The sequence below is a fragment of the Leopardus geoffroyi genome, chromosome B2 (genome assembly GCF_018350155.1).
Source record: "Leopardus geoffroyi isolate Oge1 chromosome B2, O.geoffroyi_Oge1_pat1.0, whole genome shotgun sequence".
Taxonomy (NCBI): Eukaryota; Metazoa; Chordata; class Mammalia; order Carnivora; family Felidae; genus Leopardus; species Leopardus geoffroyi.
In genome coordinates, this window is record NC_059332.1 from 139,918,973 (window position 1) to 139,937,405 (window position 18,433).

Genomic DNA, 18,433 nt, shown 5'->3' on the forward strand with positions numbered 1-18,433 from the left:
GAGTTAGAATCACTGTCATAAGGGCTTTTGACTTCACAGAGCCAGCCTCCAACTATGTAAAATGCTGTCACTGTGCATACTCATTATCTTGTTCTCCCTTCTGCTTGCCTGAGTGGTTCTGGCCAAGTGTTACAGGAACAGATCTCTTGAGGCTATTTTGAAACCTGTTATCTTAATTGTTTGCCGCTTTTCAAAATGTCTTAATTCTCACTGAGACCCAGTATAGACCCTGTGTTCTCACCGACATGAACACCATGTCCCCAGAGTTCAGTGAAATAAAACAAGAATTTTTTAAAAATTGCCAAGATCTACTTTAGATAACCATTCTTATTTTTTAAATGTTTATTTTGAGAGAGCACCCATGTGAGCGGCAGAGGGTGGGGTGGGGGAGGCGGGAAGAGAGAGAATCCCAAGCAGGCTCTGTGCTGACAGCACGAAATCAAGAGTCAGACACTCAACCTACTGAGCCACCCAGGCGCCCCCAGATAATTGCTTTTAGGTGAGCATGTATACCTGCGTAATTCAAATATGACCAGAGGGAAGTATCATTTATTCACTCCTGTGCCGGCATAATGAGGTCTTAGAGCTTCTTAAGTTTGAAGAGCTTTGTTCTTTTAAAACGTTCAGCTTTGGGTCGCCTGGGTGGCTCAGTCGGTTAAGTGTCCAACCTTGGCTCACATCATGATCTCACGGTTCATGAGTTCGAGCTCCACTTCGGGCTCTGTGTGGACAGCTTGGAGTCTGGAGCCTGCTTGGGATTCTGTATCTCCCTCTCTCTCTGCCCCTACCGCACAAGTGCCCTGTCTCTGTCTCAGTAATAAACATTAATTTTTTTTTTCTTAATTTGGATATTTCCCATAAATGTCCAGATTAAAAAAAAAACAAAACAAAAAACCAGCCTTACTTAGTTCAGCCTTGGGACAAAATCTGTATAAAACAATGAAAGACTTTTCTTTTTCTTTTCCTTTCCGTAGTCTTTAAGAGAGCTGTCATACTGGTTTATAAAGAACACTGCAAACTGAAGAAGAAACTGGTAAGACGAGAAGTAATTGTGATCACAGCCGCCTTTCCAGGGCTCCCTGTTCCTAGCAGCGTTGAGCTGAGAAGCCTGCTCAGTGCCATGGCCTCGCTTGACTAATGTGACTTATTCCTGGGGTCACTAACCTGCTCAGATACTCAGGGTGATTTCTTGTTCTCTCCACAAATGACATCTGTTTTAAAAGAAGATAGAGCCAAATTACCTGTGCTGGGGCTTACGTAGAAAATCAGCTTTCACATCCCTGAAGACGGCCCATGTTTGCTCCGTACACATGACAGACCGTATAACTTTGGTTGTTTTCAGATCACTTTTACCTTGGCTCAGAACCCAACAGCTTAGCTGAATCAGCTAATAAGCCATCAGAGTCATGACCGTTCAGAGGCAGTGAGGACACAGAAGGCTTGGTTGTCATTCTTGCTTGTCTAGAAGTCTCTGTCCCCCTAACTACGGCTCTGCCCTCTCCCCTCGCACTCCGTGAGCTCTTTGAGAACTGGGAGCACACCCGACCTGATCTGGTTCTGCACCCTGAACACTCACACAGCCGCGGCAGCCCTGCCCACGGGGAGACCTTAAAGTCTACTCCCTGCACACCTCCTCTCTGGGTGAGAGCATGTTCTAACACCTTTCTTGGGGGGCGGGGGGGCTTTTATATTCCAGCCCTCGAATTCCCGGCCTGCACATGGCTCTGCCGACTTGGATCCATTTAAATTTCGCTGGTTGATCCCCATATCCGCGCTTCAAGTCAGACTGGGGAACACAGCAGGTAATTGGTTTGTGCAGTAGGATGCCAGGAAAAGGCATTTTAAAGAGACTTGTTTGCATCGTGGAATGAAAAACTAGGAGAGAACTTCGGGGATAATTTTTGGGTTTTATTTTATAGGCAAGGAAAACGAGGACAAGAGAGGTTGTTCTGAATTTTTTTTTTTAACACACTTTTGCGGAAAGTAAATGCCATTGGATGGCTTTTCTGTGCCAAATATGTCTCTTCATCGTTTCCTTATCTTCACTCAGTGGTTTTCCACTTTTCTGCCTAATATCCTTGATACCCTGAAATTTGTTAAAGAAAGAAAGGTCTACAAATTTAAATTAAAAATATTTTGAGATCCCAGAAAATTCCTTAAGATTAAGCAGTATTATATGTGATATTAGAAAAAAAAAAAAATCTTCAACCTTAGAGAATGTTCAGAGATCCTGTGAGACTAACCATGTTCCGGTGACAATGCCTCTGGTGACAGAGGACCAAGAGGCTGAGGCACGTGGCGATGTCCTGGGTCCCTGTTTGCTTTTTGTGTGAACTGCTTACCTTTCCTAGAACAACTGACTTTGGGCTGGCCTCTTTTACCCCAAGTACCTGAGCACAGCCCGCACGAGGTTCCTTCCAGGGAATACAGTGAATGGAAGGGGGTTGAAAAACAGGATCCGTTTAATCTGTTGCCCAGGGCTGGGGAGAAAGCACGTTCAGATGGGTGGAAAACTTTACCAGGAAACATAAAAAGTAACTAAAAAGTACTTACCTTTTGAAAAGCATTTGTGAAAGTCCAACATAGAATGAGCCACGGAAGAAAATGAGGAGACCTGGGACAGGGAATATTCGACTTGAGTCTTTGTCAACTTCACATCTTTGGCAGAGTTGCAGACCCTTGTCTCCTCTTCCACAGGGACAGAAAATAATTCCATATGGGAACTGATCCATACGAAGTCAGAAATAGAAGGACGGCCAGAAACCATCTTTCAGCTGTGCTGCAGGTACTACTGACTTCCAAAAAATACAGCCGATGGGAATAAGGCCGAATTACGCTCTCTCCAAAAAGGGAGTCTAATTTTAGTGCCCTCCTGAATTTTGATGACTTCAGGTTCACACCCAGCCTCCCCCGACACGGCAACTGTGCCTGTAATAGAACACGTTGATTAAATATACATCCAAATCTTAGTGCTCAAAGGCACTTCAAGAACCATCACTTTTCACTCTAAAAAGAGCGTAAGTGAGGAGACCACAGAGCCCACGGGCTGGGTAACTCGCTGCCAGTCTGTCCTGAGATCAGATGACACCGAAGGACCAGGGCACGTGGGGTCGGAGCATGACACTGGACGTTACTGCTGTTTTCTCTTCTCTCTTCACCAGTGACAGTGAGAGCAAAACCAGCATCGTCAAGGTCATTCGATCTATTCTGAGGGAAAACTTCAGGCGTCACATAAAGTGTGACTTACCCCTGGAGAAAACGTGTAAGGATCGCCTGGTACCTCTTAAGAACCGAGTTCCTGTTTCGGCCAAGTTAGGTGAGAACTTTGCCGGCCTTGTGTTTATTCAGAAAAACATTCTGAGCTTCTCTGCAAGGATGTATGTTCTTGTAACACGGCAGTTAAGTCCTCCTCGCGTTGTACAGTCCCCGGGGGAGCTCCGTAAGCTCTGAAGCAGACACCCGAGTCCACAGAGCCGTGCGAGAAGGTGGTGGCAGTTGTTTTCCTTTTAAGACACCTAAACTGCCTCCTGCTCCCAGACCTTGTAGTAAACTGTAACCACTGCCAAGCCCAAGGCCTCATCTTTCCTCCAGCTGACACAGCTCAGAATCGCCATCTCACCTGTTTCTTCCACCAAGATGGGGGGGGGGGGGGGGAGGTGTGCTTTCGTCACCACCATCATCCCGGTGCTCAGAACGGCTCAGGGCATCTAGAAAGTCATTGCTTGATGAACCGAGATCTTCTGCTCATTCTTATCGGCTCAGTGAGTCAGCAAGTAAACATTCCAAATCATGCTCTTCTTCAGCTTTCTGCTTGCTTTGTAAGATTTCAGTGTTTTCACCTTTCTTCATTAACTATTTTGTTAGCATCTTTGATCTTGTGTGTAGTCTTTTAAAATACTTGTCTTTATTTTGGTCACAATTTGACCTCTTCAAATTTACTGCATACTTTCTGTTTCCCTCTATTGCCAAAATAAGCTATATCCATCAAAAACGCACTTATTGTCTATAGAAACCTCACAGCTGGGAGCTCCCCTTTTCCCTGCAACCCAAGAGTGAGGAATTAAACACACACAAATGATTACTCATATTAAATCTCTGAAAGTTGGCTAGAAATGCCAACAGAGACCGTTGTCATGAGTGATAAAGGGCGTTTTTCTACTTTTAATTGAGCAGCAAGGGAAATAAGGGGAGACAACAGGCACAGCAATGTGGTAGAATCTTGGTTATCAAATTACAAAGCACTTTAGTGAAAGAAAGGAACATAGGTTTTATTAATAACTTTTTCATGTATCCATTGGCAGACTAAGAATCCTAGCCCTTATCACAGTTTATAGCTTGTTGTTCTGGCTAAACAACTGAGCTCCGGTAACTGGTCATCTAAAAATGCCAAACCCTCACGGCACCTGGGTGGCTCAGTCGGTTAACCGTCCGACTTCGGCTCAGGCCATGAGCTCACAGTTCGTGGGTTCGGGCCCTGCATCGGGCTGTGCACTGACAGCTCAGAGCCTGGAGCCTGCTTCGGATTCCGTGTCTCCCTCTCTCTCTGTCTCTGCCCCTCCCTCTCTCCTGTTCTCTCAAAAATAATAATCACTTAAAAAAGTTATTTTAAAAAATGGTCATTAAGAATAAAAATGGCAAACCCTCCAGCATAAAATTTCAAAAAACCTATGTAAAAAATTGGCAATATCTACTTTTTAAATTTTTTTTTCAACGTTTATTTATTTTTGGGACAGAGAGAGACAGAGAGCATGAGCGGGGGAGGGGCAGAGAGAGAGGGAGATACAGAATTGGAAACAGGCTCCAGGCTCTGAGCCATCAGCCCAGAGCCTGATGCGGGGCTCGAACTCACAGACTGCGAGATCGTGACCTGGCTGAAGTCGGACGCTTAACCGACTGCGCCACCCAGGCGCCCCTCTACTTTTTTTTTTTTACCCAAGTCCCAGGATAGTTGCTAATAGAAGTGAGATGGTAAAATCTAAAGGGATTAAGATGTTAGCGCTTAAACGCGCAATGCCGAAATTATGCATTGTGGAGTCTGTTTCTCGATCATTGAAGGGAAGCGTGATTTTCTCATTGCAGCTTCCTCCAGGTCCTTAAAAGTCCTCAAGAACTCCTCGAGCTGTGAGTGGCCCGGCGAGCCCAGCAAGGGCAGCTCCCTGGACTCAGACGAGGGGAGCCTGAGCAGCAGCACGCAGAGCAGTGGCTGTCCCCCGGCTGGGAGCTCGCAGGACTCCCCACAACCCCCATCTGCAGGCCCGGCTGACTTGTCTCCCGGCCTCATCAAAGAGAGCGACATTCTGAGCGACGAGGAGGACGACTACCATCAGACCCTGAAACAGGGCAGCCCTACCAAAGACATTGAAATTCAGTTCCAGAGACTGAGAATCTCGGACGACGCGGACGCGAACCCGGCTGACCGGCGGCCCAGAGGCGAGCAGCCCAAGCTGGTCCGCGGGCACTTCTGCGCCATTAAACGAAAAGCCAACAGCACCAAACGGGACAGGGGAACTTTGCTCAAGGCACAGATCCGTCACCAGTCCCTCGACAGTCAGTCTGAAAATGCCAACCTCGATCTCAGTTCTGTTCTGCAGCGAGAATTCAGTGTCCAGAGTTTAACATCGGTGGTCAACGAGGAGTGTTTTTACGAAACAGGGAGCCACGGAAAGTCATAGGATTTCCGTCCGACGCGGGTTAAATGGCTTGTTTTACCTTTAAACTGGTGGTAAAGTGGAAATTGCAGAAAAACTATTCGTTATTGGGTTTTGTGCAGCATACGTTTTCCCACGAAATAGTTGTAAAGATTTAAGTTATTTTAATTTATTGTAGATCAGAAAACTAGATTAAACTGATCAGAATCTGTAAATTAGTTTATATCCCTTTTGAGCAGGTATCAAAAATGACTTAGGATCCTTAAAATCGCAGCCTATTTTAATTTATGTGGAAAAAGATGGAGTTGTGATTAATAATTTTTAAAAGGTCATTCCCCCCCCTCCCCAATCCTCTGGGCATTTTCTTTGAGCTGTTAGTTTTTGCTTTATTTAAAGCATATTTATTTTAATGTGGGTAAGGGGCACAATGTGCAGATACTTCATTTTTGTAAGGTTGTAATAGATGCTGTTTATACTGAACATGTCCTATCTATGCAGTATATATATTAAAAGAAAGCTTGTACTGTATGTTATTTGATTATTTTCTCTACCGAGTTGTACAGTAAAAGGGAAGTAAGTCACACCTGGTCATCGTATTTTTATTGTCCTTCCAAAGAGGACCAAAGAGTGTACCTCTGAGCAGCTCAACTTTGGGAAAACCAACATCCGCAAAGCTGCTTGCCACCGAAGCGGCAGCTATCGTCGGGATCTCTCCTTGTCGTTCTCTCTTTCCTGATTTTTGCTTTTATTTTGCTTGAGTTCTTCTCTGAAATTATAAGTAAAGAGGTGTGGGTCTTCATCACACATTTTCCGGTACACATCACAGAGGCTCTTAAAATGGGAGACAGAGAGCTGGCTGGGTCGAAGGGTAGGGTCCACGTCTGCCAATTCTAACAGTTTCTCAGTGCTTTCCACGCGCTGAACTTCAGGGAATAACATCCTGAGAAGAGAAAATAATCAGAATGACTTGGGGAACTCTGTAAGTCATGATGCCTTCTACTCTCATTTGAAAATGACATTGTTTTGACAACTGACCACTGGAGGGGCTGGAAGAGACAGCCGGCTGGCTTGGCTGCAGGGCTCCGAGCCGGTGGGGAGGGGTCTCGGTCTCGCCACCAGGCAACAGGTACGAGGGACACTGAAGGCAGAGCTAATGTGACCTGTGCCATACGTCCCCGTGGGAAGGTATTTTCCACAGCTCCATCAGTACAAGTATCGTTTAAGGTGACATCTGCTCAGTTCCATTCTTAATGTTTGACTTGCCTCATTTTTAAAACATTTGCCACATATCTTAATATGAAACTTGTCTAATTTCTCCTCTATAATTTGAACTTAGCCTTGGGAACTCTACACCCCCCAGAAAATGACCTTGACCTTACTATGCAAAGTCAGAAAACCGGTGACATGAAAATGCAAACAGATCATTCTTTTAGATTTACCTTGAGGCATCTTTAAAATTGATTTGAAGTATGTATTTTAAACTTCATCTAAGCAAGCCAGACCACTGTTTTAAAATGAATGACAAAACTGAAATGTTGGAAAGCTACCCCTGGATTTTCTTTTTTTTCTTTCTCAACAGTTGGAGGCTCTACGGAGCTCAGAGTCATGGCCGGCTGAGATGGGAGTTTTCCTTACAGGCTCATGGTCCTGGAGTGAAGAACTCCACGTTCCCTACAGTGTCCGGGCAAGCTGTGATCTTGGGGTTTCAGTTTCATATCAAGGAGGGGTTTGATCACTCGGGACCAATTTGTGGGTGTATATGACTAAAGGACACCAAGAGGTCCAAGTGGGTCACGCTATTTGGGGTTCCTATCCGCATAGGGGACTGTGTATGTGAAATGAAGGGGCCCATCACTTAGCTTGGAAACACAAGGGCCAGCTCTGGGCTCAGGCCAATTTCAGGATTTCCAAAAGTAAAACGTGCTTTTTGTGATTTTTTTTTTTTCCCCTCCATGAATCAGGGCCATCACATAAAACTGTCCCAGTCACAGCCTGTGTGGAGGGGAAGTGTCCTGGCAGGGGCCCACGGCCTTCATCACAGCCAACACCGGGCCAGCTCCGTTCCTTCGGTCTCCGCTCGAGAAGCAGGACCTGTGTGGTGATGTAAAAATCCTGGCCTAATTGGAGTTCACAAACGGCAATCCCAGGATTGAACATCAGTCCGCTCAAATCCTCAGGAGTGAGTTTTCGGGGACGGTTTCAGGATGCAGCTGGCCAGCCGTACCTGAAATATGTGCTAAGGGGACACTTCGCAAAACCAGAAAAAGAAGTGGAGCTTTTCAAATGAGGGGGGATTTTAGAAAATGGGAGATGCATGCCTACAAGGCCAGGCCCAGTTTTTAAACACACACACACACACACACCTTCTTGCCTTACTTGGGCCGAATTAAACATTTTCTTGGCTGCCACCAGACACACAATACCACTGTGCTCACGTCAGGGCCTTTGGGGGCACGTGGACCGTAAGCCGCCACGTTCAGGCTGGGTTTGCGGACAGTGGCCACGTGCATGTGCAGAGCAGTGAGCACGGCGGAACAGAGGGGCTCCCCACTAAATACTTGGTGACGCCATTCTGGCTGCTCCAGCGTTAACTTACCTTCTAGTTCTCATTGTGTCATATAGCGACTTGATGGAAAGAAAGCACTTAGAAAACCCAAGTAGTGCGAGAATACATTCGGTCTTCATTCCACATTTCTGACACAGAGCTTTTAAAACCTTTAAATTTCCGGATGGGGTGATAGCATATTTGTGATTACTAATAAAACTCCTTTTCAACCATACCTGAGTTTATGCTACTGGGGGGCTCCTGGCGGGTCCCCCGATAGCTTCAGGATGGGGACAGGTGCCAAAGGAAACAAGCCTGATCAGAAGGTTGGAACTTTCAGTCTCACCTCCCCCACCCCCTCCGGGCCCCCCGGCCCCCCAGGGAGAGGAGAGGGGCTGGAGACCAAGCTCCATCACTAGTGGCCAGTGACTGTACCAGCTGTGCCTAAGGGAACATCCGGAGAGCCCTTAAATGATGGGGTTCACAGAGCTTCCGGGTTGGTGAAAACAGTGAAGTGCTGGGAGGGTGACGAGCCCAGAGAGGAGCCCGTGGCTCCCACACAAACTTCGCCCTACATCTCTTCCATTTCCCATCCTTGAGTTCTGTCCTTTATGGTAAGTTGATAAGTGAAAGGGTTTTCCTGAGTTCTGTGAGCCATTCCAGCAAATTACTGAACCTGAAACGGCAGGGGTAGGGGGTGGTCACACAAATCCCAGAAATCCCCAATTCATAGCCTGTGGGTCAGAAATACAAGGGGGCAGGGGCGCCTGGGTGGCTCAGTCGGTTGAGCGTCCGACTTTGGCTCAGGTCACGATCTCGAGGCTTGTGAGCTCAAGCCCCGCATCGGGCTCCGTGCTGACAGCTCAGAGCCTGGAGCCTGCTTCGGATTCTGTGTTTCCCTTTCCTCCGTTCCTCCACCACTCATACTCAATCTCTCAGAAATAAACGTTAAAAAAAAAAATACAAGTGGCAACCTGGGACTTAAGCATCTGAAGTGGGAGTGGTCTTGTGGCCCTGAACCCTTAACCTGGGGGGTGTATGCGGCTCCACGTCAGTGTCAGACCTGACCTGTAGGACGCCAGCTGGTCGACGTCACGCATACAGGTCAGAAGTGTTGAGCGTAAAAGCCAGCTGGCACGGTCGACCCTGACGGAGGACTCCTGGCCCCCGCAGGGCAGGTCATTATCGACCTGTGGCTGTTTCAGGCTGTACTGATGCTGGAGCAATGTGTCCGTGGCCCCAGGGTTCAGTCACAGTTTTGCTGTTTCCTCGTGGCAGTCAAGCTTTGCTCACCTTAAGAGGACCATTCACAGACAGCTTGAAGAATCCTAAAAACGAAGTTCTTAATCTTTGAAAGTATTAGGATTTTAGAAAGCACGCGGCTGAAAGGAAGAAGGCATTCTTACCCCAGGCCTCGATAGCAGTATTTCCTTCGGAACTGAAATGCGTTCTGCACGACTCTCTCCACCAGCTTGAATGGCTGCTCTATCCTGGGCCGCGTCAGGGGCGTGAAGTGCACCACGCCCACGTCCACCTGCGTCGTGAGCAAAGGTATGTCACTCCGTGGCACGGGAATCATGTGACTAAAACAACTCATCTCAGTAAAACACAGGCGGATGGGTGGTTGACGGCGTAGTCTTCGTAAACCTTTACAAGGGCTTTGCCTTCGTCCACTGTAGGCAGGTGAGTTGCTGCGCTTGGCATTGAGCTCAGAGCGATCACGGTTGCGTCTGCTCTGTAAGCACATCCCGTAGACCTGTGCTTGAGGATCACTTGATCTCAAAATGGAGTTTCACAATGGCCTTCTCAGATCAATCCAAATAATAATTAAAGCCAGTAGGCAGATAACAGCTTTAGAGGGTTTTATTTAGCTCTGGAATGAGAAAAAACAAGCTGCAGCAGCAGTTCTAGGAGGCTGGGCTTTGAAACAGAGAAGAGAAGGCAGATGGCCCCCCAGGGACCACTTAGTGCTAAACTCCCCAGAAAGGGAATCAGTTAGGACACCACTTATTTTGGGTACAGACACTGATTAATCAGCTGTACTGAATTCACGATCGTCATGTGCACATCACTTTCGGGAGCAACTTTAAATGCCCTGGGAGGTCCAGGCAGGATTAAATAGGAAAAGGAAACCACCAAAATGTCACTGTGTTGGTCTATAATATACCCTTAGTCTAAAACTGGGCTCATGGTCATTCACAAGTATATATTCAGAATAACAAAGGAACAATAGGATAGAAAGTAAAGACGAAGACGGAAATGGAGTCAGAGCAGTTGCCACACACAAAAATGCCCGACAGAGACCATGGCCTGACAAGTGGGAAGTGTGTTCATAATTTACAAAAGCCTTCGTCTCTGAGGAGTTGTTCAATTTGCTACTTAGAACATCACACAGACTCTCAGAGGCTTAAGAAAGTCTAGCAATTTATGGAGGGGGGTGGTACCACTGCTTTTCAAAAGGAATTCATTCTGTATTTTTTAAAATTCCACAGGGGTTATCGTGTTCTCCTGGGAGGCCTTGCTTCTAAACATCCCTGTGGCTACAAAACTCCGCAAAATTGGCCTGCAGTCTGTGAGGACGGAGTGTTTTCAGGGTGGTGGGGAAGTACTCGCATAGGACGTGAGACCGCGTGGACGGGAACAGAGAAGGCGTGGTGGACCGACAGTTATTCCGCTTCAGGGAGGGACTATCTGTAATGTTAAGTGTTCTCATTAAATTTTAAGTTTTTCATATTGTGTTCTATGCGTCGCTTCATCAGTTTCTCCAAGTTCAGCAACAAGTACTGTAGAAAACAAAGGCTTGGTTAAAAGGCCAGGACTTCTGTAGACCTGCACAAAAACACCAACCAACAGGGCCCAGGGGTGTTGGAGAGGGCACTGGAGAGGATAAAGACTGGGGGGGTGGCTTCAGGGTGGACAGGAGCACGTCAGTCATCAGGGAGGGAAAGATGGCTTCATCTCAAAGTGTGTCTGTGGCAGGAAAAAGAACCTGAGCGGAGGACAGCGGAAGAAGCCGAAACACTATAATGACTTTAAAGGTCAAAGCCTCTGCTCACAAACTCTGAAAGACCCATCCCCACCTTTCCTCCTATTTATCTGAATGGAGAAGTGAACCCAGCTGTCCAGAAGGTTCTAGGCCTCGCCCCATCACCCTATACTTCTCCATACCACTTCCCCCCACTGAGCCCACTGGCATCCGCCCCTCTCTCTCTGCCGGCCTCCAGGACTCCACTCTTCCAGCCCTTTTAGGCCAGTTTGTCCATGTGACAGTCTGTCCTGACGGAGCTCTTCACAGCCCCCAGCTATGAGCCAGCAGCCTGCCTGTCTCCAGGGAAGCTCAGCTTTTAGCAAATGGGGTACAATCTAAGCCCTAGCCGAGCCCAGGCCGTTATCAAAACTCTGTCATGTTCAAATACAATAAAGAATAAAGGCACTGATACAGGGATAGATGCATTCCCCTTCCAGTACAGAAACTGCCACCTCCAGCTTCTTTGGATTTTAAAATTTGGTGCCGCCTTTTGGGGGCACTTGGGTGGCTCGCTCGGTTAAGCATCCGACTTGGGCCCAGGTCACGATCTCACAGTTTGTGGGTTTGGGCCCTGCATCGGGCTCTGTGCTGACAGCGCAGAGCCTGGATCCTGCTTCGGATTCTGTGTCTCTCTCTCTGGTTCCTTCTCCACTCACACTCTGTCTCTGTCTACATAAATGTTAAAAAAAAATTTGGTTTTCTTTTTGCCCAATTTTATTTCTTTGAGATACAGCTGGTGTTTGCAAATATAGAAAATGTCTTACATTGGTTTTCCATAAAGTCTTAAGCCCTGTACAAATACAGCAGCACCCTAACTGTAGCGGACTTCTAAAGATCGAATGTAGTTCTGATAGTTGAGATGGCTAACGGTATATCCCAGCTAAAAGAAAATACCTACTCACAATCAAATACAGTTCCTATCTAGTGGAGGACCCTGAGAAAATGGCCCTTCCAGTAATGTGTCCTGCTTACCTGCAAAACCTCCTGTATCGCCCTCTTTTCCACCCCCACCCCCAAAAGCACTTTTCGGAATTACTGTGAATGATGGAGCCCATTGTCTCTAGAACTACAGGAAAGCTGCTTGGTAACTACGGTAACAGATACAAAAATGCTTTTTACTTATATTTGAATGCTTATTTAAAAATTGCAACCATTATTTTTCCTTCCTTGAATTTTAACTCTATTAAAGGGCTTCATTGCAAAAAAGCAACCAGTACGTAGGCACTAGATGCACTTAACAATTCTATTGTTGCCAGCAGCTTTCCAAACTCAGTCTATCAAGATACCAAAATGACCTAAGAAAATTTCAAATGAAAGGATTTGTAATGAATCTAAAATATCTGCCTCTCAAATCCACTCGAACATCAATGCTGTACCAAGCTGAGACGATGCTTCTCAACATCAGCAGCCAGGGCTGCACGAGGCTGCAGGCTGAAGTTCCATTTTCCAGACCAGCGTGTCTAGGGTGTGACTGGTTATGACACTGCGGGAGACCTGGGATAAGAAGCCAGTAAATCTCCAATCTCAGACGTTGCCAACTCAGATCCCGAATCAACAGAACAGAGAATGCCGAAGAATGTGCCGCCCAGCTCTTGCCGGGGAATCCTAACAGGGTGGAGAGCTACCTAACTACCCCGGGAAAAGGCACAGAAAACAACAGGAGCCATTCCCTAAGAAAGGGTTCTCCACACTTCCGATGGCATTCGAGACCATTCAGGGGCAACCCAGTGGAAAGGGAGAATGTTTAGGAAGTAACAATTTATAATTGGCTGAAGTGTAACCATAACTGGGAGAGAACAGAAGGGCGAGAGAGAAAGGGCTACAGGGAATCGCCGAGAAGCCTTCAAGAGCAGTAAGAGAAGGGTTCAAAGGTCAAGGTGGTACTGTGTCAGATTAGCGTAGCTGGGAGTGGGAAGGGTCTGGCTGGATCCTGCACCCACCAGTGTCTGACTCTTCAGGTCCCTGCACTGAGCTAACGACAGCCTCCAGTCACAACTTCCTCAGACAAGGGTGACAGAGCAGCAAGTCGTTAATGCCTAGGATACTAGAATTACACGTTTTGTAGAAAAACACTTACAAATACAAATGTCTATCAAATTTCCTATAATTGGTTTATTCTGCCTGTAATCTTTGTCCCAAGGCCAACTTAAGGACAGAATTTCAGTTTTAAAACCTTAAAATACAAACACTTTAACAGCATTCCAGGTATTCTGAACCCAACGTACTTGACATAGGCTGACACACTGTTATACCTACAAATCTTTCTTTAAAGTTTATAATTTGTGGGGCACCTGGGTGGCTCAGTCGGTTAAGTGGCTCAGGTCATGATGTCACAGTTAGTGAGTTCCAGCCCCGCGTCGGGCTCTGTGCTGACAGCTCGGAGCCTGGCGCCTGCTTCGGATCCTGTGTCTCCCTCTCTCTCTGCTCCTTCCCCGCTTGCGCGCTCTCTCTCTCAAAAAATAAACACACACATTTTTTGAGTTTATGATTTGTATTTTCTATAACAGTATTAATTTCTCTAGAAGTTCCACCCCACCTTTTTTTCCTCCTTTATATTTTTGAATGTTGTTTTTTCTCTTCCTCTTGGAATCACAAAACAGTCACAGTACTTCCTCTCAAGAGTATGAGCTCGAAGGACAGTGAGCTGGGAGTGTGATGAGGAATTAAGGGTAAGAAAGACACACCCACGTGGGGAAGCCAATGGAGAGAGTGCTTTACAGTGTAAATTATGCATGTAAATGTATGCCTGTTAGTAACTGTATGTATGCAGATTGTGCCTAGTCGGAAGAACAAGAGCAAGATGAGTCACGGTCTCTTGGTCCCAAAACAGGGAACCCGTTTCAGGGAGGCGAACGCTTAATTCTAAACAAAGCACAAGAGGGACAAGAACAAACACTGGACTGAGATTTTCTGTCACATTTAACTTGGAGTTCCCGGACGATCATGGGGAAAACCCCTCAAATCATGAGCTTTCCCACCAACCATGACTTTGGGGTTTGTGAAACAGCATCTGGAGGGGCCCTGCTCTCTGGGGCCGCAGGCTGGTGGCACACGGGGCCATCACGAGGGCCCAGCCTCTGCTTTCGCAGCGCCCCAGTGCCATCTGTCCTTCAGGGACAATGTCAATCCAGGCGGACTCACGAGACACTCAATGAGGACTGCTGCTCTCGAGAATATTAACATTAAAAGACTCATAAATGAACACAGATGCAAATATATTAATTCACAAGGAGCCACGCTGCCGAAGAGACTAGGGGCTATCTTCCAGTTACCTTGTCACTACCTTCCCCTATGTGCGTATACAACGACAAAAACTACCCCTAAATGCAGGTCCCGTTACTATCAGAAGACCGCGGAGCGACACGGATGGGAGCAAGCATATACGGACTGGTGGCCGCCATGGTCACTGGTGTCTGCCCTGAGGGCCTGACCTCTCACTGGCACAGGGGGGGCCGGACTCTCCCGGTCCATGTGCTATGAGCACCCAGACCGCCGCGTTCCTTGTGCTGACGTGTTGTTCCTTTAAATATCCTCATGTTGTCTGGCTCTTCTGGTTTCTGACTTGAAAGACATTCTGTCTTTAAAAAAAAAATTTTTTTTTAATGTTTATCTTTGAGAGAGAGAGAGAGTGCGAGTACAAGCAGGGGAGGGGCAGAGAGAGGGAGACACAGAATCCCAAGCAGGCTCCAGGCCCCGAGCTGTCAGCACGGAGCCTGATCTCGTAACCGCAAGATCATGACTTGAGCCGAAGTCGGACACCTGACCGACTGAGCCACCCAGGTGCCCCAGAGATATTCTGTCCTTTGAAAGGCAGATTCTACAGCTGCTAGATCTCACCCTGTACCTGCTTATCTTGCCAGTTTAACTCACGGAGCTCTGGGGTCTCAGAGTCTTCCCTATATACCTATCACCAGAGATTAAAATAAATAAATAAATGATTCAAACTGATGCAAGCTTTATAACCTGGCAAGATCACAAAGTCCTCATGGACTCACCTAGGGCGCCAGAGTGCGGGCTGGGGCTGGGATGCAGGACACCTTGCTGGACGGGAGGGAGGGAGGGAGGGAGAGAGTCAGTCAGTCAGTCACAGGGAAGAAAGGCAAAGAGGAACAAGGCAAGAGAAGCAGTCGGTGCCGAGGGTCAGGCCTACAGAAGGCCATTCAGCCCACAATCTTGGATACGGCCGGTAAATGAGGAGGTTTTAAAGAAACCCGTCCTGCTCTTCAAAATAATGTGCAAAGAGGATGTAACAAATACATGTTTACACTGCTTATTAGACTGAAAAAATTACATCCATCTGCAAATGTCACCACAAAATCCAAAGATAGTCTTATTATTCTAAAATCATGTGAGGAAAACAGAAAACGAGTCCTCAGGATCCCTCCTCTGAAGACATGAAAGGGAGAAACAAAGCGTAAAAATTAGCTAACAGCTAATAAACAAATATAAGTGTAACTTACATAGCTCCCCCCCCCCCCCCACCATGGTTTGCTCTCTGTGCTTTCGGCTGCCCCCAGCCAACCTCAGTCCGGAGGCAGAGGACCCTCCTCCTGCTACAGTGCCAGAGGGTCCGCAGTAACCTACCACTATGTCACAGTGCCTACATCACTCACCTCCCTTCGTGTCACCACGCAGGCATTTCGTCAGCTCACATCGTCGTCATGACGATGACATCTTACGGTACGGTAAGATATTGAGACCACACACACCTTCTCTTACAGTATATTGTTACAAGTGTTCTACTTTGTCATTAGTTGCTGTTGTTAACCTCTTATTGCACCTAACAAATTAACCTTTAGGTATGTATACACAGGAAAAACACATGGTATATATTGGGTCTGGTACTATCTGCAGTTTTAGGCATCCACTGGGGGTCTTAGAACATATCACATGTGGCTAAACGTGGGGGGGAGGGTAGTACTCTATGCAGAAACATACACCTGATTTGCTATAAAAATCAAAGGAATTAGGCTGGCTTCAATGGACATTTGAGAACACACAGAAACCGTGAAAATAAATCTTCATTTTAAACAAAGTCCTTACTACAACCCACTAATCTGTAAGCTACCAATCTTCAAAGTTAAAGTCTTCAGGCTAGCCTCAAGCATTATTTTAAAACTAAAATGACCATAAAGATGGAGGAAAATGATGAATTAATCCTGCTCATAGCTGATACTATTAATTTCCTAAGACTGGGTCCGAAGAAAACATTATTTTAAGATTAAGTCAATCACTTTAAATCTGTGGGACGGGAATAGGTAACCACTTTTTCTTATGCTGCACTTTCATTATTTTCAAAGCTGAACAGAAAGCAAATAAGAGAAGATACTGTTTTTAAAATCAGAACCTCGACTTTTCACTGGAATTAAGTGGGCAGCATTTTATACATGCCGTGAGTGGGCACCATCCCAGACCAATGAAATAAGAGCCGTGGGGCCTGGGCCTCGGGCTTTTTTTAAAGCTACGTGATGGCCCTGTGTGGGCAGGGGTGAGAAACACAGGTCTGCTGAACCTCATACAAAAGTATGTATTGTTGTTACTTCTAAAATACTCAATTATTTGGTGTTTCAGAGAAAAGAGAAAAGCTTGTCTGACTTTCAAATGATCATTACGAAGAAAAACACACTAAGGAAATCATATGCAATTTTTTCTTAAAAATACCTACATGGAAACATTTTAAAGAAAACAGATGGACTGCTGAGTCACTGGACAGTTACTCAGTCACGGACTCTGCATGAATGAGAAGTGTTTTTCTGTAAAGCCGTGGAGATGTCGGTTTTTTCTTTTTGTTTTTTTTTTTTTTTGCGCCGTTATCCAGATTACCACAGAAAGAAAAGACTCATTCTGATGAGATTTACAAATACATTCTTCTCTAAGTGGAGGCAGGGAGTGCTAGGGGTGTACGAAAGGCTTCAAAAATCACAGTACCCTGGGCCCGCGTCCCCTTCTTGCTATGTACTCATTTTACAACCTTAGTCAAGTTACTTCACTTCTCTGGGGCTCAGTTTTCTCATCTGCAAAATGAGGACTCCTACGACCTCACAGGGTTGTCTTGAGAAGCAAGCAGCACAGTGCCTCAGGCAGTATCTGGCATTACAGGGAACAGTTTTATGAACAGTAGGTATTAGTATTAGGCCCAAATGACAAAACCGAAGAGGGACAAAATGACTTAAAACTGCAGTCTCATTTAGAAAGGATACAATTATACTTTTAACCATACAAAGGCACAGTTTGTTTATCTACTCAAAACTAGCTTCTGAATTCATTCAACAAATACTTACCTGTGCCCTTACTACTCCTGGCACAGGAGACTCAGCAGTGACGGGGGACACACAGAAATCCTTGCTGTGTGAGGTTCTTACGCCAGGGAGTTAGAAGTAGAGGGGCTCAGAGGTAGGGGGATTCTTGACCTATTGTGAAGTTTAGAAACAAGATCATGTGTTAATTAAGTGGATGCTGGGCATGGAATCCAGGACGCCTTTAAGACCTGGGACGTGCCAGTTGCCAGGGTGAATTTGGCATCAACGGACGTGGGGAAACTGAGGGGAACAGGGGTGGGGAAGACCGGTCCTTGTCCCCGGTAGGTCTGAAATGTAAGTGATGTCACACTGGCACTTGGATATATAGCCGGGTGTTCAGGGGAGAGGGCCAGCGAAGAGGCATGAACTAAGGTAAAGATAAGATTTATCTTCAAAACCTTCTGGCCTTAAAAGGTTACTTCTCTTACACGTCCACAGTGGAAGCAGAGGAGGTCAACGCGTTATATTTCTCTATAAACTTCTATGTTTCCATCTCTTTTTGTACAAGGAATCCTACACCTTGATTAAAGGTCTGTAATTTGTGAAAGTCATTTGCACTTCAGAAGTTTGTTTTTCTAAAAGAGGGAGTTAAGATTTTATAGGAGAAGGGCTCCCACCAAGGCAGAAGAGTAATCAGAGATGTTCTGAAAATGGAAAGAAGGCGTCCTTATCCTGGAGGCCGGAGCTGGGAGCCGGCTGGCCCCTCCACCTGCCATCGGTCAGCCTCAGCACAGGTCAGTCCATACTGTCGACCGTGGCAAAAAGCAAACAAGGCGAGGTGCTAAAGGGATCTGGTGGGTTTCTTCCGATACAGCAGAAATAACAATGCTGGTTCTGTTAGTGCCTGAAATTCAACTCTTCCTCACCCAGTATTTACGTGAAGAACTGTTTAAGTATTTCCATGAAACAGAAG

General features: G+C 46.3%; 2 protein-coding genes and 1 long non-coding RNA gene across 3 annotated transcripts in view; 2 read left to right on the forward strand and 1 right to left on the reverse strand.

Moving 5' to 3' along the window:
• Positions 1 to 6,176, forward strand: part of TIAM2 (TIAM Rac1 associated GEF 2) — a 191,288-nt gene extending 185,112 nt beyond the window's left edge. Inside the window, 5 exon segments of the mRNA XM_045500104.1 lie at positions 975 to 1,033; positions 1,697 to 1,802; positions 2,698 to 2,785; positions 3,162 to 3,316; positions 5,080 to 6,176. Of these exon segments, the coding sequence (XP_045356060.1) occupies positions 975 to 1,033; positions 1,697 to 1,802; positions 2,698 to 2,785; positions 3,162 to 3,316; positions 5,080 to 5,672 (1,001 nt within the window). The 3' untranslated portion in view covers positions 5,673 to 6,176.
• A 57-nt stretch (positions 6,177 to 6,233) lies between these two features.
• The window catches only part of TFB1M (transcription factor B1, mitochondrial), a 64,974-nt gene continuing 52,774 nt past the window's right edge, over positions 6,234 to 18,433 (reverse strand). Inside the window, exons 6-7 of the mRNA XM_045500117.1 lie at positions 9,600 to 9,727; positions 6,234 to 6,588 (exon numbers count right to left, since the gene is read on the reverse strand). Of these exons, the coding sequence (XP_045356073.1) occupies positions 6,345 to 6,588; positions 9,600 to 9,727 (372 nt within the window). The 3' untranslated portion in view covers positions 6,234 to 6,344. The remainder of the gene's footprint in view (positions 6,589 to 9,599; positions 9,728 to 18,433) is intronic.
• On the forward strand, positions 9,647 to 10,924 carry LOC123609205. Its single transcript, XR_006717671.1, has 2 exons — positions 9,647 to 9,744; positions 10,686 to 10,924. It is a non-coding gene; the product is annotated as an uncharacterized LOC123609205 (long non-coding RNA).